This window comes from Pezoporus flaviventris, unplaced genomic scaffold (genome assembly GCF_033815535.1).
Source record: "Pezoporus flaviventris isolate CSIRO_AGI_PZ_B2104156 unplaced genomic scaffold, CSIRO_AGI_Pfla_v1 ptg000015l, whole genome shotgun sequence".
Lineage (NCBI taxonomy): Eukaryota > Metazoa > Chordata > Aves > Psittaciformes > Psittacidae > Pezoporus > Pezoporus flaviventris.
The window spans coordinates 19,215,659-19,240,350 of record NW_026892563.1 but is presented as its reverse complement, the minus strand read 5'-3'; the positions used below and the strand labels follow the sequence as shown (position 1 = coordinate 19,240,350).

Below are 24,692 nucleotides of genomic sequence, written 5' to 3'. Positions count from 1 at the left end.
AGAAGGGGGCGAGCCGAGGACGGCGGCCCTGACCTCCTGCCGGTTGGCAGGCCGACCGGCCCGCGGGTGACAGGCGGCAGCAGGCGGCACTGAGGTGAGCTTAGCAGAGCCGGCCGCCGTCGGTGCCCGCTGGGCTGGAGTGGTGGTGGTGGTGGTGGTAAGTGGTAGCGTTGGGGCGAAGGCAGCACCCCGTGGGACGTGGGAGGGAGGTGTGGTAGAGGAGGCTGAAGTGCGTTCGCAGGGGCGGTGTTAGTCAGCTAGCCCGTCCTCCCCCTTCGCCACTCTGCGGCCGGTGTGGTGGCCCGTCCCGAGCGAGGGTAGAGGGGTCCCGGGAGAGGGGAGGTGTGGAGCCGCCGCGCTCGCGGGGGCTCCGGGGCGGTGGCTCTCGGGCCGCGGCGGGCACCCGTCAGTGCCCGGCTCCCTCTCCGCGGTGCGTGTTTCAGGTGTTCTCCTCTTCACCTTCCCCTGAGGCCTGTGACCAGCGCCTCCGGGGGGTCGGGCAGTCAGTCATTGCTCAGCGCCTTGTCCCTGGTTTCCGCGGGTGCCCATGTGCCCGTAGGCTCCGGTGACAGGCGCGGGACTCCCAAGGCGCGGTGCTGGCCGTGCGCGAACGGGACAGATCAACCCTGCTGGAAGTCTGGCGGTAAGCCCGCTTTCCGCGGGTGAAACGTGCAACTGTGTGTAGGGTTTGTTACCCTTTGTGGGAGCTTGGTGAGATTTATTTTAGACCGTAAATAGCGAGGTACAAATCTTGTCTGTCTTGTTCTGTATGGTGAGGTACTTGGCATGCTCTAGGGTATGCTGAAAATGTAGTAATTATAAAAGAAGAATCATTTGCTTTTCTGCCCATTTATGTTTGCATTCTCCATTTTAGTGTGGCAATATAACAGTAATCCCAAGCTCATATGCAACTGGGTCCTGTAAATGTTTGTTTTATTGAAAAAGGGAAGAGCAAATGTTCTTGCAGTGCAGGTGAAGTGAAGGTAACTGAATGTGCAGTTTCGTCATGCAGTGACTTTTGACAGACCCATTAATTTGAGGCACTTTAGGAAGGCACTTTCATTGTGTGAAAAACACTTGACTGTAGTAATGGAGTAATTGCAGTCCAGAAACACTGTAAATTAAGGTTATGCAGAGCTCTGGATATTCTAGTAATAGACAGTTATTTAATCTTAAATATTATACCTTACTGAAGAGAAAACAGAAGAGTATATTCTTGTCAGACATGGTGGTTTCAAATTAAAGCAGCTAAGATATTGCAGATCTTATTCTCTGGTTTGTGTTTAAAGTTGACTTAAATAACATAATTGCTCTTGGGTGTTGTAACACATGTAAGTCTGTGTGTATGTTAGCAAGTAGTGAGGCCCAAAAGTGGCAGATTTGCAGAGAGAAACTGTTGTTGAAAGCAGAATATCCACATCAGAAGCTTTTAAGAAGGGCTTCCTTTGAGCTAGGTCTGCTGAATCCCTTCGTGTTTGGGCTTCTAAAGAAGTACGTTCTTCTTTGGAACTGGGAAGCTTCTAAAGAATGATTCCCAGTTTTATTTTGGTCTGAAAAAGAACTTACTCTTGTTGTCCAGGTCCATCTTGCAAAACGAACAAAAGCACAGTAAGTGGGATGTTTGGAAAGTTTGCTTCAGTAGCACACCCCTAATTCATACCAAAATGCCGAAGTGGAGGTTTAACTTCCATTGCTGTATTGCTGAGTAGTTTATACTCAAATGTGTAAGATCCTGATATGCTAAATGTTTATTTTCCTTTAATGGGTTCTAAAATCCTATGCTAAGGATATTTTTAACAGTAATAAATTTATGTTAATATAAGAATTGTCTAGTCTCTGAACTGGGCATGCTGGTGTGAGGGGGAGGAGTGGTAGATTAGTCAAAGGATTCATGTTTGTGTCCAAGTGCTGGCATTCTAGTTGTACCTTAGAATTTGACCACTGAAAGTTTCACAGGGGAGGTTTTAGGGGTAGAAAAAAACCTTTGGTATTTATAACATAAGTCCTGTTTATATGCACACCTTAGTTAAAGTGTAGGTAATGTGTTGTTGCTAACGTGGGTAGGAACAAAACCTTAAGTGGGAAAAAAACTGCTGAAACAACCATTAGGTTGTATGAATTCAGCCTAGTATGACCACAGTGGGGATGATGTGTGAGAACCCACCTGCAGCTTTCCCTTTCCCCCCCCCCCCTTCAGTTCAGAGGTTAGCAGTGTGAAGAGTTACTTTGCTTTAACAAATCATAGATTGTATCACAGAAGTAACTTCATCTCCAGCAGTATGCTGAATATTTTTTTGTTCCTTCCCAACCCCCCCCCCCCCAAGCCGTTTTCAGGATGAAAGAAGTTTTGTTCTTAAGTAATACAAAGGAAAACCTTAGTATTTGGTATAAATGCAAGTTAGCAGGTCAAAGTAAAGCTCAACTGACTGGTCAGCTACTGAAGCTTTAAAGGAGAGTGGGGGGAGCATGCTATGAAGGGTAAATTGACTTTAGAAACATTGGTGAAATACAAATAAACTGAGTTTAATCATTAGACATATATTGGAGAGCGAAAGAGGTTAGTCACTCAAAATGCCTTTAAATGAGAACCTGTGTCTTAAAAGAATATTCAGTTAATCTTTAGAATCATGTTGAGAACTTATTTATGAATGATTTAATTTCAAATGTCATGATAATGTCTGTAGGTGTTCATGTGGATTCCAGTCTTAGTCCATTGTCTAATACTTTGAGAATTGAGTAGATAGCTTTTGCTGCCCTGGTTTACACTTCTTTTAGTATCAGTATTTTATATGGTACCATTCCAAAACTGCTTATTTACAGCTTAGCTGGTAAGTCTGTGTCTTTTAACATCATATGTTGGATAGAAAATGGTCTACAGTTTTCTAATTGGGAAAACTGAAACACAGTTTTATGTGATTTGGTGGAAGGCGTTATTGGAATTACCTTTTGAAGGCTGTCATCTGCATCTTTTTCTTTCTTAATAAATAAGTAGATAAAAGTATTTCTATTTTCACAGAAATGTTTCTGAAGTTCTTACTGATTTATGTTTAAAGTATTAGTGGAATTTTGTTTCAGTTTCATGTACTGTGAAGCACTGTTGTGGAAACAAATCGGAGTTAGGTTAATACCAGAAACAAGGTTGAATATCACTTTCAGAAAGTATTTACTTTGACTTGCCAATATGTTTGCTTTCTCAATTCTTTCAGGTTGTTTCTTGTGTCCTTCTAAGTTAGAGTAAGATATATTAGAACCACAGCTGGTTAATTTAGTATTAATTGTAAATATTTTGACATACATACTTGTGAATGGATTGTGAGAGTCATTAAAACAAAATAATCCATGTGTTTTGTTTATCTGTGGTAAAGCATAGAATGTGTAGCTATAAATGCAAAGATATTTGTCCTTTGAGTAAAGGCAAGTGTTGACCAGAAATGTTAGCTGTGCATGCTTTGTTATGTCAGTTTACCCCCTTATCCTAAGTGAATGTTTTAGCTAAACCAGTTCTTCTTTAAAGAAATATAAAATAAGCTTCTACTAGTATGTTTTGGGGTGTTGTGTTTATGGGGGGTTTCTGTTGTTAGATGTTTTGGGGCTTTTTTAGGTGAACCGTACCTTTAGGATGTCTTTGCATTGTTGTTGCCTTCTCAGAGAACTCTCTCTTCTTCTGTACCAGCAGAATTGAAGGATACAAGTGATGGGATTTTGCTGCAAAGGAGTCTTTGAAATCCCTTCAGTCTCATTTCATTTTTTAGTAGTGAAACAAACTAAATCACACAATGTGATTGTTACACCTGATCCAAAAAATTAAGCAGAGTTGTGTAAAATAATGGTGAACTGCAAAGTAGTAATTTTTGGTTTTTGTCTTGTGGCTTTGATATGGACTGCTTTATATCATCTTTTGAGGGGAAACTGTTCAAACCTCTGCTTGGTGGGAAAATGTCTATGATTACATGGTATAAATCCTTTGCTTTTTTTTCTTCAAGATCCCAGTTTCTGGAGTCTTATGACTACTGTGAGTCTCAGGTTCGACACACCACTCCCCCAAGGCACTCTGAGTTCTCATAGAACTTGCAAATATTGAAAAAGTGAATATTGAGGCTTAAAACCTGGAAAATAAATTAAGACTCAGCATAGACTTAAAACTTGCCAGACTGCCCATGATTCTTTTTAATTCTTGCTTGTGACTTGACAGGAGTCCAAATGCTGTGGTGAGAATTATGTTGTAGAAATACAACCTAAGAATTTCTAAAATGCTGATTTATGTAATTAAGCTGTGAACGATATCATCCAGGTGTTTAATAAAGAATAAAATTTAGAATTTTAATTATGAATGTGCTAATCATCTGAAGAGAAGACCTGCTTCGAGAGGAGAATGCATCATTGGTCTTGTGAAGCAAAGCTTTCTTTTTACAGTTTTAACCACTTTTGTGTTTTAAAGTCTTTTTGAACCAAAGATTGAGAAAACAGTAAACACAAACACTAAAATGCTTGTTCATTCCTTGTCAGCATAACATGATTCAGCAGCTATTAACCACTGTAGGCATTCATCTGTAACATAACTTTATTTCCTTATAAGGAGAGGTAGCTGGGGGCAAGGACATAGATATAAAACTTCAGAAAAAAGCCTTTGCAGTGTGTTTTGAATAAACCATCTCTTATTCAAACAGTTTCATTTTAGCAGTACTACATGATAGTTGTTCCTTTGTACTTTACATCTGTGGATGACAGATTTTTATACATGACAAAGTGAATGTCCACCCTAAGGGAACTGACAGAGATAAGTGACCTGCTGGCAGTTACTCAAGAGATAAGTGTAGGAGTCAGGAACAGCACCCGGAGTTTGTTTTCTCCAAGCTATTTTTTGGGTGTCTATAATGCCTTTTATTTTTTTGTGCAGGAATTTGAAGTGTTCTGTGAGTACAGATACGTTATAACCATGGTGATAGTTGAGCACACCTTCATTGTCTGCTAGGTGATAAATTAATCCTGCTAGTTTTATGGTGATGGTGATCAAAACCGACTTGGCGTCTGGATGTCCAAGTTCAACCAGCTCAGGTAGCAGTGACAGCAAAGGTGTCCCACCTGGGTTCTGTAGCTACTGAAGGGGAGCTTCACTCTGCTTTCTCATATTTCAAGAACTTTAACTGAACACAAGTGAGAGTTTACTGTAATTACTACAGAGAACTGATATCTAGTATGGTATTAGGGAATGGTGGTTCACTATGTAAAGACTAAGGAACAGACTTTTTTAGTAAATTGGGTAACTTTTGGGCTTGATCATTTACAGGAAGTCTATGGTAGCTGAAGGTCAGAAAAGAATAAATCACATGTGTAGACTGAGTTGATTGTGGTGGTAGAGATGCATAATGGATAGCTGAGACTAGGAATAAAAAGTTAGTTCTTTTTAGGAGTATCCAAAATAGATCTATAGGCTGATAGAAAATAAGTAAGAGGCTGTTACTCTTTAAAAGAAAGCCTTCACTTGATAGGATGCAACTCCTGTAGCATGTGTATTTTTGCTTGGCTCTTGCTAGTACCATTGTTGTCTTAGTAGACCTTGAAGCAGAAGAACCACAGTTTAATTTGTGCTGGTTTATTATTGCACTTGCTGTTAAGCATGTTACAGGTGTTGAGGACAAAATACGGTCATGTGTTTTATTTGACAGCAGGTCTTTCACAGCTGCTTATTAGGTCTGGATGTTACATTACTGAATCCAAATGTGTATGGGTTCCCACTGTGTCTTGGGTGACCATTTGATACTGGATTTTCTTTTACAGGTCCTTAGGTTTACTGCCAAATGTTTAGATTGTAAGTTTGGAAAATCAGCTATGTCTTTCCTGAAAGTGCAAACCTAAATAGTAAAGGCATGACTGTTACTGATTTGCATGGATTTCTATGCTCTGATGCAAGTGGTTTTAAGGACACTTGAAACATTCAAATTCAGATGTTCAAAAAGTATTTTGGTAAATATGTACATAAATCACAGGTGTATCATAATGTAAATAGAAGCAGAAATGACAGTGATTTGCACTCAAGCTTGTATCTCAGTTTTGAGGGCCATTTTAGTATTCTGTGGCTGTTTGCCTTAAAGAGTCTCAGAGCCTATCAAGCTTTTGTAGTGATTGAGTATAAACTAAAGGGCACTGAATTTGCCGCATAGCTGTCTGACTCTTCTAAGTTACTCTGTGGTAAAGTTCCTGGCAGCTGTCATAGGCAGGCAGAGGCACCTCCAGCTGTTATTTTTGTTTTCTCAGAAAGAGTGATGCAAGTGGTACAATAAACCAGCATACGCATACAGAATTGGTGACTCTTTTTCTAAGTTACTGTAAAATGTAGTTGTCAACTGTGTGGCTTGTTGGGGGATTTTCTAACATTGATGCAAAATGCAAGATACTTTGTTTAATTTTTTTGTTTAAAGTCTGAAGAAGTTCTTACTATTAATTTAGTGCATAGAATAACAGTATTTTACCTATTTAGTCAATCTGGTTGATTTTTATGGTCCTGTATGTTTATTAAGAAAATATTTCTGACAGAGCATTCATGGTTTAGAAATTCTCTAAAAAAACCCCATGTAATTCTTTGGTAGTTGTCCAGTGGGCATCTGGATAAGTGGCAGTGATTTAGGATAATTGCTGCTGATTTTAATACTTGCAGTGAACTGATGGGTGGTATAGTTGCTTTATTATTCTAAGGTTTTGAGAGTTGTCTTGACATCTGCATCTTATTACTATTGCTTCTGGTTACTTGAATAACTTTCCCCTTCAAATGGGATTCTGTTTATCAGCTTTTTTCAGCCTCAGAGGACTTAATCATTGTGGCAAATTGTGAAGTTTGGGCTCAACAGTACAAGAAAAGGCAGATGATATTATTGAGTGTTCTGTGTCAGCATACACACACTGTGTTTTTCTGCCGTGTTGTATAATGGTGAAAATTAGTCCTCAGGATTAACTACTTGAGAAAGCAGTACCGTGTTAAATTGTGACTTTTATGAGTGGTTTGCTAGGAAGATCTATTTTAAAAGGCATTTACTGGTTTATTACTTTTTTATTACATATTAAAATAATATCTAATACATTATTTCTATATTTACATATATTATTTAAAATTGCTTATATCTTTTGTTTGTGAAACACAATACAAAACTCGTTCCAGGATTATGTAACTGCCAGAATTTTCAGAAACTTGCTTAAACATCAAGCAGTTCTTTTCTCCTATCATAAATGTATGGAGGTAAGCTGGTTTTTGTGCATGCTTTTGTCAGCTTCAGTGACAACTTGATTCTTCAAAGCTTCCTTCACCTCTTGCATAACACTTCTCTTGTTGACCATCTGATACCAAGTACAGGCTTTTACATGTTGTGATGGTGCTACTGAGCCTGAAAGTTAATCTACCTTATGCCAGATTTATATGCATGTGGATGAGAAATACATCTCACATTATTATGAGTTATCCTCGTAATATGTTCTTACTCTTATGCTATCTATTCCAAAGTAGTATTATCTATTATTATTTTCCTTCTGTTGCTTAGCAACAACAGTTCCTTACAGCTTTATCTACTCTCATAATTATTATAATCTTTGAAAAATATACTACTTTTTCTTTTAAAACTATCAAATGGGTTTAGCTAAAGATCTGCACCAAGTGGCTCTTTAAAGCAGAGATTGTGGGGGAAGGGATTGGATCACATAACTAAGTTCTTTAATTCTGTGGTCAGCTAGGAGTTAAAGAGCAGTAATTGCTACCAACTGTAAGCAATCAGATGAGCAAACCTGCAGTCTTTTTTACAGTTTTACTGTACGCTTATACTTTTCAGTTACCTCCATGTTAATAATATAAGCTAATGAATAACTTCAAATGCATGAGGAAAAATGAGTGTTGGATGAGATCTGTATTCACCATGAGTCTTGATAGTCATCTTGCTCTGATCTCCGCACTATGTACTTAAACAGATATATATTCCTTTCCTAAATATTGTTGCAGTGCTAATTTTCATAATATGTGGTTTGAAAGTGAATAGGTGCATATCTGGTCAGTTAAAAGTAGAGATGTCTAAATTTACTGAAGGTATAATAACAGGTAACTGTTAGGCATAGTTTACCCATTGAATTGTGTGCTAGTAGGGAGAAAAAGAGTTAGTTCAATTTGATAAAGCAGAATAAAGTTTTATAGCTGGTATTTAGGAACAAATATTTTTGCTGTTAGGCAAATAATTTTTTATCTCAAAATCACTGTCTGATAAAGAATGGAAACTTCATAGTAACATGCTTGGTTGTGTTTTCAGAGCAGAATTTGATTCATTCCCCTGCAGATGTTCCTTTGTGCAATTTTTATACTACCACGTGTGTTTATATTATATTTTTATTTTATTTTTTTTCCACTTCCTGAAAAGGCTGAGGTTATTCAGTGTGCAGAATTTCAGGTGAGAGGAATTTGAGGAATGCTCTTGTACTGACAGTACTAGTTTCTTCCACTAACCAATGATTTGTGGTTAATGAGCTTTCATGTTGTTTCTTTTGTGGTTCTATGAAATTAATTTTAAGAATCTGATTCCTCTGGGAGAAGAGTTAAAGTAGAAATAAAATTAAGCAGTTTCCAGAAGAGGTGTACTTTTTGTCTTTGTTGCAACAGTAAATCTTGTTCTGGATATGTGTATAACATCTATTTATAAACAACTGTATTTTGTTCTCACACTGCTCTGGAAAATCTAGTTGGCTATCATAGAATCATAGAATGGTTTGGGAAAGGACTTTAAGATCATCTAGTTTCAAACTCCCTGCCACAGGCAGTGGTGCCTCACACTAGACCGTGTTGCCCAAGGCTCTGTCCAGCCTGGCCTCAAACACTGCCAGGGATAGAGCTTTCATCACTTCTTTGGACAACCTATTCTAGTGCCTCACCATCCTCACAGAGAAGAACTTCCTTATATCTAACCTGAACTTCCCCTGTTTAAGTTTAAACCCATTCCTCCTTGTCCTGTCACTACAGTTCCTGATGAAGAGTCCCTGTCTGGCATCCTTGTAGGCCCCCTTCAGATACTGGAAGCTGCTATGAGGTCTCCACGCAGCTTTCTCTAGACTCAGCAACCCCAACTTTCTCAGCCTGTCTTCATATGGGAGGTGCTCCAGCCCTCTTATCATCCTCGTGGTCCTCCTCTGGACTTATTCCAACAGCTCCATGCCCTTCTTATGTTTGGGACACCAGAACTGCACACAGTACTCCCAAGTGGGGTCTCACAAGAGCAGAGTTAGAGGGGCAGGATCATGTCCTTTGGCCTGCTGGTCACACTGCTTTCGGTACATGACAAATGCTACCATAAATCTGGTATATCATGCCTTTATTACATAACTGGAAAGCAGAATTAAGTCATTCACAAGTTTGACCTCTGTTAGCACTTCTCTGAAGTGTTACAGCTTTTTACAGTGGTAATGTTTTCCCTTTCCTTTTTGATGCTTTTTGTTTTCACCAGCATTTTCAGTCTTTTGGTTCTTTCCCTTTTGATTTCTTTCTTTACCATGTATGTCAGTAGTTACATTTTTGTTTTTGTTTGGTTTTGGTGTGTGTGTTGTTGATTTTTTTTATTTATTTTTTAATTTTTTTTTTGTAAGGTTCTTTTAAATTTCAAAATGCTTCATGAAATTCTATGTTTTATATTTTGGATACCTCAAAAATACTTGCATTCTGTTTAAATATGGTGGGGACATAATTTAGCTGATGAAATCTCCACATTGGGAAGTACAGTGTTCTGTCAGAGTAAAGTGTTAAAAGAAACTATGCTCAAGTTAAATGTTAATTTTCACTTCTCAAGAAATAGAAGGTGGTGTTTCAGTGTTGAAAGCTATTTTTTTATTTTTTTTTTTGGGCACCAATAACATTGGGAGCTCACTCTCAGTGCTGTAGGCTGAGCACCGTTTTGAAAGCATGTTGCATGCCTTGTAGAGATCAAGTGAAAAGGAGGGTTGACTGTCCTCTGCATATATATGTATCTGTGCATGTATATGTATATGAAAATATAAACAAACTGCTGTTCTTTTTAGCCTTCCATGTGGAATGCTATGAAAGTGTAATGAGCTGAATTGGATGTTGGAAGTGATTATTTTATAAGGGAAAACCCAAAAGCAGCATGTGTGATTTGTTCTTTATCTAAGGGTTAGGAGTACTTGGGACTTTAAAAGAAGAAAGAACCTTTAAAGGCTTATCTTTAGTCACCCTTGTGAGTTTTGCCCAAGTATTCACCCCAAAATATGGCCTTATCTTTAATGCTTCCCTGTGCTCCCCACTGGCCTGGAGTTAGTCTTAACGTTTTGTCCTTCGTTCCTTTTTGATGCTTTTTTTTTTTTTTTTTTTAAAGACCTTTTGGTAGCAAATACAGAGTCATACTTTGTTAAACTGCATGTGCTGTAATATCTGAGGAATATGATACGTTAAGGATATAGAGTAGGGATACATAATTTACGTTCCACTGCTTACTACTTTTAAGCTATTCTAAGAATAGAATTTCATTAATAACTCATGGAAAATGACTTCAGAATTCCAATTTAAAATTATTAGAAATTAAATATTTCCTATATAAACAACTCTTGTCATTGGGTATATGAAAACATTTAAATTTTTTTTGTTTCCAAAAATAAGCCTTTTAGGGTTAACAGTGCATGAGTATAGCTACTGCTTAGTGAGGAGAAACCTGATTTGCATACTTTTTTTTTCTCTTTTCATTCCCCTCAGAACTTTAATTAAATAAAAAATAAAAAATCTTGTATATTTGAACAGATGCCCTGAAACAGACTTGCTTTCTTTGTCTTTGCCAAGTTATGATCTGTGAGTTGACAAAGGTGACTGTGAGGTTGAGTGTACTGTGTTCTATGAGGAAGTGGGAATGGCAAATAATGCTGATGCTGATGCATTTTACCAGAGTCCAGACTGGTACCATGCTACTACTTCAGTGGAAATGTGGATCTTTGTCTTCTCTCTTTCTGTGTAAAAGATGACTAAAAATGCCTGTGTGCCATGAATATAACTTCAGTGAGTAATGAGGAGTATAGCTGGCAGGGTGGTTGTTTTTTTAACCACAGTTTTAAAATGGCCATGTCCCCTCCCTCCCCATGTTGTGAAAGTTTCCCATATTTGAAAACTGAAGATTTGCACTGGCTAAGGTTTTATTGTTGTTGGGAGCTGGCATATCATAACAACCACTGTTGAGCAATATAGTGATTGAGTACTCCTGTGTCAGCTGAAGTGAGTGTCAGCAGCTGTCTCCAGTTACAGTAATTCCTGGGTAGAATAGTCTATTGTAATCCAAATGCTTGTTTTAAGGTAACATTTTTTGTAGTAATATATTTTTCCTTTCAGGCAGTTCCAAATCTGATTATGTGATTTCTTCATTGAGCTTTGGATGTGAGGACACTTTTATTAGGCTTTTTTCTTTTTCTTTTAACTGGATGAAAGGCTGAATCCAAATAAAATAGGAATGTAGAAATACAGTGTAAAGATCAGACTTGGAAATGCTGTGAACTCAGCCCTCTCTAGGAGGGCTTACTTCTCCCTAGGTTTGCTGGCTTTCCCCCCCCCCCCCATCCTTCTTCAAATACCGAGTTCAGGAATAGCTGTAGAACGTATGAGCTTAGTTCAAGGTTACTAACATCATATATAACTTTTACTGTTGATTATTATCCAATAAATGCTGTTACTTCAGTACTTTGATGCTTTATCACAGAAGCGATTCCACTGCCAGGTGGTCTGAATCATAGTGATCCATTAGGAAAGCAAACTTGTAGCAACTGTAACGGGTAAATACTGATGAGCAGGGCAGGGGGGAAGGAAGGTGGCCTTAGAGAATTAAGGCAAGTGGAAAATAAGAGAACTAATCTGGTTTAAAACCAAAACAAAACACCAACCTACCAGAGAGAAAATGAGTATTTTACTGATGCCTGATTGGTTTAGCAGGCTAATTGCTTTTGAAAGAAGATTGAACACAGATATTTTAGTCTGTGCTAGGTGAATCAGTAAACAGAAAAAGCTTACATAGCATTTTGGTGAATTTTGGTTTAATGGATCTACGTTCTATTTCTCTGTTTTCATAGTGTTGAAAATATTCTGATAACTAAATGAAAGCTTAGATTTTTTTTTTTTTTAATGTGTTACAGTAAAGTAACTCTGAATCACTTGCTGAGGAAAAATCTGTTCCTTGTCACTGAGGTCACATGAAATACTGTTCCTTTTTTTGGTCCAAAAGACTACTAAGGCAATATTTTAAGATGTACTTATTATGGTTTGGGTACTTTAAATGCTCATAAACAGGTATTTATGTATTAACATGTAGGAAATTGGGTATTAATATTAGTTTTAAAAAGAATTAGAACAGGCAATACATGTTTAACAGTTTGCTTATTGTGTTTTAGTATCAGTAGGTTCCTGTTGGATGTGACTTTCGCGTGTACAACTTCTTTTTTTCTTTCTCCAGATTTGAAGAACAGAAGCATGCTTTCCACTGAGACTTATGCTACCATTTGTGATACAGAATGTCTCTAAGTGAGAAGAATAGTGTGGTTTTTGCATATGAATCTTCAGTACACAGTACCAATGTACTTCTCAGTCTTGATGATCAGCGAAAGCAAGATATTCTTTGTGATGTTACTATTTTAGTGGAAGATCAGCGATTTCGGGCTCACAAAGCTGTGCTTGCAGCTTGCAGCAGTTACTTCCTTTCAAGAATTGTGGGCCAAGTGGATGCTGATCTTATCATCACCTTGCCGGAAGAGGTGAGTGTCACTCCCTTCTCTATTTTACCTGCCAGTGCTTCTAATCGTTTTGTTCAGTTCTGTTTTACAATAGGCTGGTGCTTAACTTAAAAGTTAAGGCAAGGGATTTAAGAACTGAAGGGAATGAATTTCAAAGTTGTAAAGCTGCTATCGGCTGAAGTGAAGATTAGAGAGATCACAGTATATATCCCAGACTGAAGATAAGTGAATAAGCGAAGTGTTGGGGAATGTATAGAAGAGACATTTTCAATGAAGTATCTGTTACTTTTAAAATTGCACCTGCTTCAAAGCGTGTAAGTTTGTCAAAAAACAAGCATTAAATGGTAAAGAGGTATTGCAGAACTAGTCTTAAAAGAGAATACTTTTAGAGTAATAAATAAAGCTTATGATAGTAATGCCTTGAAATCACTATCATTAAGATTTGGTTTGGTAAATTCAAGTAATACAACATATATATGTCTTGCTTACTGTTAACAGTTTTCTTCTGCTCTGTATTCCATCCTTTTTACACGCTGATCATTATCAGCTTGATGTGGTTTTTTTTTTACTATTTTTTTACTTTTAAGACTGAAAAAAATGTATTCCAATTACTTTTTTTTTATTCCTAAAATACTTACAATTAAATCGGATTGGACTTCATTGGTAATGATGCAGAGCCTGATATCTGTAGGAAAGAAAATTTATTATGTATCTGGAGCATCCAAGATGTTTAAAGATTCAGGTTGGCCTTTAGTTAAGGTTATAAGAGGCATGAGGGAAGCAAGTGACTGGATTTTAATATGCATGTAGATGGAAAGTGAAGAGCCTCAAAGTACTGTGGCTATTGCTGCTGTTGAGCACAACCCAAAGAGTCGAATGTTAAATAATCAATGGCTTCCTGGGAGGTAGTTTATGGTTATTAGCTTTGGGGGTGAGAAATAACATGCAAATTGGTGGCAACTCAATAAGAATCATTAAAGTTGGAGAAAAGGTGCACATCGATCAATATTTTTGCTGACACGGGAGATTACATTATAGACTTGCTCATATACAAGACTGAGTTGAGTGCTGATGCAGAGATAACGTGTTCAGAAAGCCTGTACTTCAGTCAGGTAGCTAACCTCACTGTTCTTGTAGCATACTGAGATAAGCACAAGGATTCTTTGTTACCACAGTCGTTTCTGATTTTAGGGAAAACTGAAAACTAAAAGGGTTTAAGTGGTCTTTTTAAAGAACTTTAGTGGTGTTTGCTATTCTGTACTGATCAATGAATATTACAAAATTATATTACAACATAGTACCATAATGTCATTTTTTTACTTAACTGTCTTAACTTTGTGTTCTTTTTTTTTTTTTTTTTTTTCCCTAGTGGCTTAATATGTTGATAGCCTCAATGTGTCTCAGATTAAAAGAAAAGTAATGATGGAAGCTGATGTGGAAGGGAAGTAGGATGCTGGGGACACAAAGCCATGATTTGGAGTAGAATAGGGGAACTAGTGATGTGTAAAACTAATGTTGAAAAGAACTTTACTTTGGGATGATGGAAAATACAGGATATTTGAAGAATAAGGAACATACATCAAAGTTGCAGAGGAGAAAAATAATCTCTAGCGCAAAGCAACAGTCTTATAATGAACCCATGACATAAACGTGAATTAGAAGGGAGCAGAGTTTGCACAGCAAATGGAGGAGCATAATCAACCTGATATTTACTACAACGTAGACTTAAGAGGACTTTTAATGTAACTTAGTATTACTGAGGCAAGAACTGAATCTGCTGAAGCAACAGGCAAAACTACTAACAGCGAATCTCATCTTTTAATCATTCGATCTGCAAGCATTTCAAGACTCAGCAAATTGAGCTTCTCTGCTTCTCTTCTGGGAACTGCTAGATATTTTGAAACAAGTCAGTTTCATAAACTGCATATTTAAGAGAAGCAAACACTGATCACATAGTTTGACTTGATTTTTTTTTTTTTTTTAACCTTTTTAATCACCTGAGGTATTTTCTAGGTCACTCAGACCAAGAGTCTTTCTAGTGTTCTATCTTCAGGATAGCCAGCGACACTTTACTTCCCCACATTATTAAGGATGAATTAATGTGGTGGTGTAATCAGTAGTTTTCTCTCCACAGCATATTTCAAGTGCTATTTTAAGAATTCTTTAGATAAGTCATAAGAGTTTACAACCAGTTTTGCTGAACTGTCTCTGTGCAGATCTCTTCAACTTCCTTTCATGTCTTACGTGTTCTTTAAAAAAAACCCCAACCAACCACTAAAAACCCAAACAAAACAAGCCCTCAGATTCCCAAATTAAATTGCATGTATAATTAATTATCTTCCTGGCAGAGGGACTCAGCATAACTAATACATTTAATATAGCACTTCATCATAAAATCCTGTTCATTTTAATGGAGGGCAGCAGAATGTGAGCTTGAGTTTGAGTAGTAATAGTGAACATACTGTTTATCCTTCACTTGCAGAGAAAGACTAAAGGAAGTGTCATGCAATTTGTAATATGTTTGTCTGTTCACTGCTTTCTGGCTCAGTCCTTAGGAATTTCATCATGCACAGATGATGATCTTGTTTAGTTTGTAATGATACAGTTTTTATCTGTGAGGTCTCTGTTAGACAACTGCTCTGCAGATGGAAACGTTGAATTAAAACTATCTACTCCAAAGAGTCTTTAAATGGAGAATAATTGGTTTTGGTGTACAGTTTTGGGTACAAGTCTTTTCATCTATTGGGAGGAAGAAAGGAGTAGGTAGCTATAGTAATAAATCATGTGTGGTCAAATTCTGGGCTTTTTTGAACTTTTTTTGTATCAGCGGTGCATAAGTCAGAGCAAATAACAGTAATTTCTCTTTAAATGAACTAGTTAATACCAACAGCATTTTGATCTTACTCTAGGGTAATTCATGTACAGCTTGAGTTTGAAAGATATCTCTGTAAAGTTACTGGTTTCCAGTGTACAGTGTAATATTTTCAGTTGTTAGTGTGGTATTTTCAGAACATTTTATTAAGAGATTGATCACAGTGAACAAAAGTGAACACAGTGAACGAAATATTCAGGATAATATTGTATCAGAAGATTTGTTTCAGAATGAGCATGGACAGGTTTTCTCTGTGGGGGACAAATTACTGCTTTTGTGTTGTAATGTCCTGTTCATACGTTTTACTCACAGGTAAATCTGGGTTCTCTGTGTTTCTTTATTTAAACCCATATTTGCCATATTAATTTTTTTTCTTTTTTAAATAGGTAACACTTAAAGGATTTAGTCCTTTGCTTCAGTTTGCATACACAGCTAAACTTATTTTAAATAAAGACAATGTGTCCGAAGTTTGCAAATGTGCTGAATTTTTGGGTGTACGCAACATTGAAGAGTCCTGCTTTCAGTTTCTCAAATTCAAATTTTTGGACTTCAAGTTGGATCAGCAGGAATATCCTAGGAAGAAGTGTTGTACACAACGTTGTCAGAAAGCAAAACCTAAGATTGCCAATGTGGATGATGGAGACCTAGAAATAGATGATGAAGCAGAAGAACTTTTAGAAAAAGATTTTCAAACTCCTGATACAAAGTTCTGTAAAGATGATGAAAATGCTAAATCATCAGTGGCTCTCCAAGATAATGCAAATCAAGCATGTGATCCTGTGCAGTTAGAAAGGGGTAGTGTTTCCAGCTCATCTTCCCAGTGCCCAAAGTATAGGAAATTCCAGAAAGCATTTGGAAATGACAAAGTTCATGCTTCAGAGTCCAATTCCAGTATTAAAGACATTCAGATGCCGCCAATTGCAACTTTACTTGAGAAGGAAATATCTGATAATGATGGCATACAAAAAGCTCAGGAGTGTGTACCTATGCAGCTGGTCTCAAAATGTGAAGAGACTCAGGTAAAAATGGAAGAAGGAGAGGAAGGCCTTGAGAAAAAGGGAGAGTCAAAGAGAGATTCTGTGACTCAGATTGCGTCATGTCCTGTGGAGAAAATGGATCTTGCTGCTCTCCCCCAAAACTCTACTGCACCTCATGGACTCAATTCTGCATCTTTTTTACATACTTGTGAGCAATATGGTAACTTGAATTTCAGTAGTATGCAAAACACAGTCTTGGCTGATAAAACTGTATCAGGTACTAGAGTTGGGAATGACAAAATTGAAAGTCAAGATGACACACTTGCAAAGGTGGATTTGTGCCCTAGGGAAGCCACTAACATTACATCAGCTGGTGATCGAAGCAGTGTGGAGAGAGAGGTAGCAGAACATCTAGCAAAAGGATTTTGGAGTGATATTTATAGCACAGAAGCCTGTCAAATACATTTACCACCTGCAGCTCCACAAGAGAGCTTGGAGCCAGCATATTCAGGGAAAAAAACAGAGTGCCCATGGCTGGGTATCAGGATCAGTGAAAGCCCTGAACCTTGCTCTCAACGAACTTTTACAACATTAAATTCTGTCAACTGTCCTTTTATAAGCAACCTTAGTACTGAAGGATGCTCCAACAGCCCTGAAATAAGCAGTGCAGATTGTGCTCAGGGACAGCAACAAGAACAGTGTCCCTACAATTACGTGATAAGTTTGGGAGAGGATTCGGAAACTGACACTGAGGGAGATAGTGAATCCTGTTCAGCAAGAGAACAAGAATGTGAGGTAAGAACATCCTGTTGTATCCTTTGCTTCCCTGTCTCTTAAGGCCCTATTCAAAAGCGTAATTCTGAGCTTCATGTGTTGTTGCTTGTTTTGGTGGTTTGTTGTTTTAAAAGTCTGGGAAATGAAACTTTAACCATCCAAAGATTTATATGAAACATCACTGTTCATTTGGGGAGATTTATGAGGTATTATTTAGTAGGATATTGAAGTGGTAGATGCTTAATGTTAGATCTGTTCAGATATTTCTCTGGAGCAGCTTTACCAGAAAAGGTTACGAGTCTTAAACCAAGGCATGGGGTTCTTTATCAGAATTTTTTTTTTTCCTTTTGTCTGCTTCAGTCAATCTGTAAATTTCTTGGAACTTTGTTTTATAGAAACTTAACAGTTTTCTTGGGCTTATCCTGAGTTGTGGAGAGAAGTTGGGAGATAAATGATACTTCATATTTACTGTGAAATAAAAATGAAGTTTTCAAGCTGGATTCAGTAGCTGTGTGCTTTAATAGTATTGCTTTCTCTAAAACTGAGGTTATATTTGTTCTTCCAACTGCAGAAATTATTTAATACTTTCCTTTATATCTTTACTTTGGTAATGTTTTAGATGCCATACATAAGTAAAAAGATCTTATTATATACCTAGAATTATTTCTGTTGCAGTTCTTGAAACTGTAGAATTGCAGTGTGATTCTCTGTGTGGTGGATCCTGAAAATTCTGTTGTTTGTAAAGCACTAGGTTTTTTATTTTCTTTTCAAAATGCCGGACCTTAAATAGAAGGCTGGAATTTATTAAATGCATTCCTTGTCTTTACATTACAAAGAAGTAGATGGCATTGTCGCTGAGAGCAGTACTGTTATTTTTCTGCCTGTTAATCACCAGGGGCAGCCAAACACAGAAAGGTTTGCTTTTTAAACTAAATTCAGACCTTTGACTGCAGCAAGATAATATACATTGCAGCTTAGTATACTCAAATGTAAGGATTAAAATAAAATATTAAATAAATAAATAAAATATTAAAATGAAGTATCCAACTTTATAACATGGCAATTATTTTGTAAAGGTAAAGATGTTTTTCAGTGTTAATCAGGACTTCATGATCTATATCTGCTTCAGAAGCTCCTGCCTCTGTTGATCAAGTGTACAGACAGTGGCAAAAGCCTGATTCTCTCTCTTCTCCAGCATGAGAATACAAGACAAATATTGTAATGTCTATATTTTAAGTAAATGCCCATTTCAGGTGAACTTTTCCTACCCAAAATTAGAGGTATATGCCCTGATCTCACCTGAAACAGTGTTATTCTGGGAAATGCATGTAGGATGCAGTATTAATAGCAGCTTAGGGGAAACTCTAGACTTTATTAGTTATTCTTCACACCTGTTTTGTGCACCACCTAACCATAACTTGTTTTCCTAGAGTCTTATCAACTGATCACTTGGTGCACATATAGATAGATTTCATCCTACTTGGAATATGCTTTGAGGATGTAGTATGACTGTGTAAAGTACTCTGTTTCAGCTATGCTTGAACTCATCCAGTTGAAACCTCTGGGTTTATCCACCTCACCTGATGTCTACATTAGCTTGCTCTTATTTCTGAATTTGGGAATTTAGGTTTGTGTGGTAAAGAATGCTTGAAATGAAAACTTGAATTGTCCTGTTTGTGTGTATCGATTTCACCTTTGACTTACAACTGCATCTTGCATTCCAGGTAAAACTGCCATTTAATGCACAAAGGATTATCTCGCTTTCCAGAAATGACTTTCAGTCATTTCTGAAAATGCATAAATTAACTCCTGAACAATTGGACTGTATTCATGATATCCGAAGACGAAGTAAAAATAGAATTGCAGCACAGCGATGTCGTAAAAGGAAACTTGACTGCATACAAAATCTCGAATCTGAAATTGAAAAACTGGTATGTATGAAAGTTCACTGCTATTGACTTGAGTCTTTCTCTAAGCATCTTGCCTGGATATCTGGCAGTAGTTGGAGAGTGGTGTCATTTACTACTTTTTCCACTCAAGTTCAGTAGATTTTGTCAGTCTTAAATGATAACAGACATCTTCTTGATAGCAGTTCTGGATTTTCTGTGCCTTAAAGTACATGTCTTTCCTTCTGCGGACTTGTTTCCAAGTGCATCACAGCACAGTTTTTGGTGAATGGTGTTTCTGAAGGCTGTCAGCGTTGAGCTTAATTGCACAGAGTCATTCCCAAACCACCATCCCATCGTCCTTCTGTTTTGTTTTCTGTCTCTTTCCCCTCCCTTTGCTTTGTGCTTCAGCTCATGATACTGCTCATGATCAGGTTTACAGTTATGCAACTGCTAGTTGTATAAGTATTGTTCTTGTAGCATATCAACCTGGGCTGGTGAACTGTTTCTTGAGTCATGAATCTTAAAAGTAAGACCCTTGCAGACAGAAGATATAGTAGAACTCAGAAAGCCACTTGCCTTTTTAGCCGTTGTATCAAGTTTGGAGCCGAGACATTGATGCATCCAGATTTCTCTGCAACCATATGTTAATAGAATTTCTTGTTCTTAAAAGGCAATAAAAAGAGAAATACGTAAGACTGAATCTTTTGCCAGTTTTGATCCCTCCCAATGCCATCAGTACATTCGCAAACTAGAGCAAGGTTAGGAGAAGGCTACCAGGGTGGTTGGCTTTGGAGTACTCCTGTAGTGAGGGTCAGAGGAAATGGAGCTTTTGCCTGGAGAGGAAATGATTGCGGGGAGACTTGATAGCTAGCTGCGCATATCTATGGGGAATTCCTCAAGATCGTTTAGCCATAGGGGAGTGTAAGATCTTTGGCTTCCCAGGGGTAGTACTTCGCAGCAGAAGAAGATACATTGTCATAAATTAAAATGAGAGGTTTCAACTAGATATAAGCAATCACTTTTTTCCAGTGGGGGCAAGCAGGTGATTGAGCAGGTTACCCACATAGGTTGTGCCTGCTCTGTCCTTGGAAGTTTAAGTGATATGGCTGAGCAGAGCTTCAGCTTGATCATGCCCGGAGCAGACTTTATTTTCAGAAGGACGTTGAACTATGGACCTGTTGAGGTACATCCCCACCCAAATGATTCTGTAAAACTGAAAGTCTTATGTTAAGCTCTATTTATATTGAAGGGGAATGCTGTTTTGTACTGAATCTAACTTTCCTAGGATAATTAAGTTTGGTCATTTCTCTTGATCTCTACTGATGATGTAGTTTTTGACTCCCTTATAGTCTTTGCTTATTGATCTTCCAGGTGAACCTGTGTGTTCTTGTTCACTAATGTTCCATATTTGAGAATACCTGTGGGCCACTCAAGGTGTTTGCTTGTTAGTAACAGCTCTTTCAGAGCACCTGTGTATATTCACATTCCTTGTACTTTCTCACTTCAGAGCTTTAAAATTAGGGTATCTGTGAGGGGGAACAGGGTAAAGGACAACTGGGCTCAAGAAGCACTATTTCTCTGAAGATTCTGTAGCTTAGGAGGAGGATGTGTCAGTGAGTGACACACAATAAGCTGTGATCCAAGAAATGCATTTGAGATCTTGTTATATGTACTGTAGCAGGGAAAGGAAGTGTGTGAACTAAATACGTTCCTCACCCCAAGAATATGAAGAGCTCTCAGTTTCATTATTTCCTCAAAATTAGCTGGTGTTACTTTGCAATGTTAGTATAATGCTGTTAAAATAAAACAATAGCATTTAAATGTATCTGTCAACAACTTCAGATGGGAACAGAGAATTGTAATAAATATAGTGTAAATGCTGCAATAACTGTTTCTGGATGTTGAAGTTTGTGTTAAACAGCAGTGCAGATAATTATGTCTGTCTCTAATACACGGCTAAGTGCCTCTACGTACCCAAAATGTACATAAAGTGATTTCAGATTAGATGTGGCAACAGCTGTTCCTGGTATGCTGACAAGTTGAAGTTCATTAGCAAAACACTTTTTCTAATGATTTTGGGCAAAAAGGACTGGCAACAACTGCTTCTCTTGCAAAATGCCGCTGAACGTTCATCAGTTCTTTCAAAAAAGTTGTAGGGGTTGCAGTATGAGTTTCCTCTGCAAAAGGAGACATGAGGAGGTTTAAAAATAATAAAACTTTCCAAGAGTGAATTGACGTGTCAGTAGGGGTCCACACAGTCTGTTTTATGTAGTTTTAAAGAAATTTAAGCTTTGTATGACTTCAGAACTCTGCCTCCTCTTTCAATTAATCAATTATAGGATGTGTGTGTCATGGCACAGTTTTGTTTTTGTCCTTTTCTTGCAGATGCTTCATTATAGTCTTGCTTGCTTCCTGTCCTTCTTTACCATTTCCTTATTTTCCTTTTTATCTTTGTTCCAGATGTTGCTTGTTTCCATCGTTAGATCTCTCAGTTATTAATGTCCTGTCATCTTAAGCCGTTTGTGTCAGAAGTCTCGGGAAAAACTTGTGACAGTGAAGTAAAGCAAAAAAAACCACACCACGCAAAACCCCTCCAAAACAAACAAAAAACAACAACAAAAAAGCCCCCAACAAGCCAATTCTTGATGAATGCTGCCTTTTCTACTTGATGCTCAATAGTGAATTGCCATCCCTTTTGCTGCCCTGTGTTTAGAAAATCCTTTAGCATCATGTAGCTAGCGTGTAAGCCCTTCAGAGTTAGGACAGTCTTATTTCATGTCTGAGAGGTGTCTGCCACTCCTGAGCATTTTAGCTGTATAAATAAAACTCAAGCATTCAGCCGGTATTCTCCTGTTGCAGTAGTATGTTACTCAGAGGCAACTCTGTTCTTGTCTCTTAAGTTCACTGATCTGTCACTCCTTTGTCACTCTTCTCTAATTTTTTTAATTTCTAGTGTTCTTATTGGTGCTTTGAACCAAACTGCATTTCCAGAGAAAATATTTTGTTTACAATTTTAGTGTTTTCTGTTTCTTTCTTTATTTTCTGTTTACTTTAGAAACTTCTTGTAACTCCATTGTTTGTTCTACAGTAGACATGGCGTTTCTTGAATTTATTTTAATCTAGGAGAGTTGTATCAATAGTGAAAATGTAACATCTGTTTTTCTAATTTTTAACTTTTAAAATATAAGTATACATGAAGACTGCTCTGCTTAATATTTTGTAGACCCTGTGGTAATGGTTTCAATGTGTTATCCTGTAGAATTAGTGTTTCAGGAATATTTATAGTGATTGAAGCCAGGTTTCATTTTATTCAATAACTACAAATCACTCTTACGCCTGCCAGCATAAGTACTGAAAAAAATCATGTGTCTGAAAAAAACGCTTCAAATAGCTGAGTTGATGATGTTTCACGAGAAGTTAAGATTGTCCTTTTGATAGGCATTTGTGTAGCTGTTTACCTTCTGACTGCCAAATTACTTCTGTTTCAGCAGACCAGATTTCTTTGTCTTGTTTTAGCTTTGATAGGAAGATAAACCTAAAGACTAAAAAGTTGTTTTTCCTCTTGCAGCAAAATGAGAAGGAGAACTTGCTGAAGGAAAGAAACCTCATTTTGTCAACTCTGGGTGAGACAAAGCAGAATCTGACTGGACTTTGCCAGCAGGTGTGTAAGGAAGCGGCCTTGAGTCATGAGCAAATACAGATACTTGCAAAATATTCATCCTCAGATTGCCCGCTTTCATTTTTATTCCCGGAGAGAGAACGAACAGCTCCATCTGATAGTGAGCTTGCAATGCCAGCATGTATAGAATTAGCAGACGGTCTTTCAGGTGTTACACCTACAAATGAGCAGAGTTCTTGTTATCAGATTGTGAAAAGTGTGTGTGATGCAACATACGATCAAGTACGAGAACTGCATCCGGTTTCTGTGAGAACAGTGGAGAAAGCCACACTTGTGGAACAGTGTGGACAGAGTGGTGGTATCACAGACTTCTGTCAGCAAATGACTGACAAATGCACTACAGATGAGTGAATATATTCTCCTTTTACTGCCAGCATCTCAACATTGCAACTAAAAATGAGATTGAGCATTATTGCAAAGTAACTTACTGAAAGAAAAGATGAAACTTTATCTTTTGAAACTACATTGACGCTTACATGGTCATTATATTACTTGGCAAGCTTTGGGTTTGATCTCTGTAATTTAGAGTGTAATTTGTATGTGTCAGCCTTGGCGCTTTTTCTGTGTAGTGATGCCAAGGAGAGTTCAGGAAAGCCATTGGAAAGTATAAACTGCTCATAGATGTTTTATTTGTGAGGAAGTTTTCATTCACTCTGATTTATGTCACAGTACCTAATGCCACTCTGCATCTCAAGAAAAGCCTCCTGTTCATGCACAATGACTTCTATGCCTGGAATTTTTATCTCTTAAGAATTTATTTATATTTTTCCCCTGGTAGACAAACCTTACAAAGCATACATAGCTCTGTAAATGTTTATTTTGTAGATGAGTTAGGATAACATGACAGTATGAGGAGATTCTGGCAAGTGTGCTCTGGAACAGCTCATTGCTTCCTGCTGTTCTCATCCCAGTACCAGAGCCAGCCTTTATTGAATATATGCTTTTGTCTGAGCACTCAAGTACGTAGTTAAGACAACTGGAACAGCAGAGATGCTGCAGCATACTGCTCTCTCCTCTAAATGCGGGAGGTATAACAACATACTGGGAAAGGCAGAAGTTTTCAACTGATGCAATTCTTTGATTAGTGTGCATCTGAATCCCATATGCTTGTTCAAATTCTTTACTGTATTATGACTTACTGTCCTAGAACTTTGAAGCTTGCTGCTGTTTGTAATAAGTTGGAATCAAAGTATTGTAAAAGTTTAAGGAGAGATTTTATATATATATATATATATATATATATATATATATATATATATATATATATATATAAAGGTATTCAGGCACCAAATTCTTTGATTTCAGTGCCTAATTGCCTAAAGTAAGTTACAAATGTATTTCTTCTGATCACTGGGACCAGTAAGGTGTATTTCAGAATTTTAGTCTTCAGGATACTACAAATTTAGCCATAAAAGTATGTTTTCAGTGGCTTGTGCTATGAGTATAAACATATAGGAAAGAAGAATAAGGAAATGAGCTGAAGAGATTTCCTTTATTACTTTGCAAAGGAGAAATTCTGCCGCTTAAAGTAATCCCCATTTTTTAGATTTTTACATGGCAGTTGATGCGTATTGTATACCGATGATGCTTTGTTATGTAGATGTTATTTTCGCATCAGAAATAAGCATTGAACCTCACCACAGAAAACTTTGTTTTTGCTGGTTTAACAAAACATGAAGAATCTTGTACAAGCCAGTGGAATTCTTTATTTCCTACCTCAGAATGTATATTAGCTTTTTGTCTTTGTGTGCATGTACAGTAGGCAG

General features: G+C 37.5%; 1 protein-coding gene and 1 long non-coding RNA gene across 3 annotated transcripts; both read left to right on the top strand.

Annotated features, from left to right (window-relative positions):
- Positions 1–23,571, top strand: BACH1 (BTB domain and CNC homolog 1). Of its 2 annotated transcripts, XM_061453727.1 has the most exons (5): positions 3–94; positions 12,459–12,756; positions 15,994–17,379; positions 19,083–19,289; positions 22,816–23,571. In XM_061453727.1, exons 2-5 carry the CDS (start codon positions 12,517–12,519, stop codon positions 23,275–23,277), a joined length of 2,295 nt encoding a protein of 764 aa, XP_061309711.1. In that variant the 5' UTR covers positions 3–94; positions 12,459–12,516; the 3' UTR covers positions 23,278–23,571. The 2 variants fall into 2 exon arrangements, with proteins under 2 accessions (XP_061309713.1, XP_061309711.1); XM_061453729.1 differs by lacking the exon at positions 19,083–19,289 and having other exon boundaries at positions 1–94.
- On the top strand, positions 13,398–14,713 carry LOC133269438 (uncharacterized). The gene is made up of 2 exons (XR_009743459.1): positions 13,398–13,477; positions 14,105–14,713. It is a non-coding gene; the product is annotated as an uncharacterized LOC133269438 (long non-coding RNA).
- Positions 23,572–24,692: the final 1,121 nt, after the last annotated feature.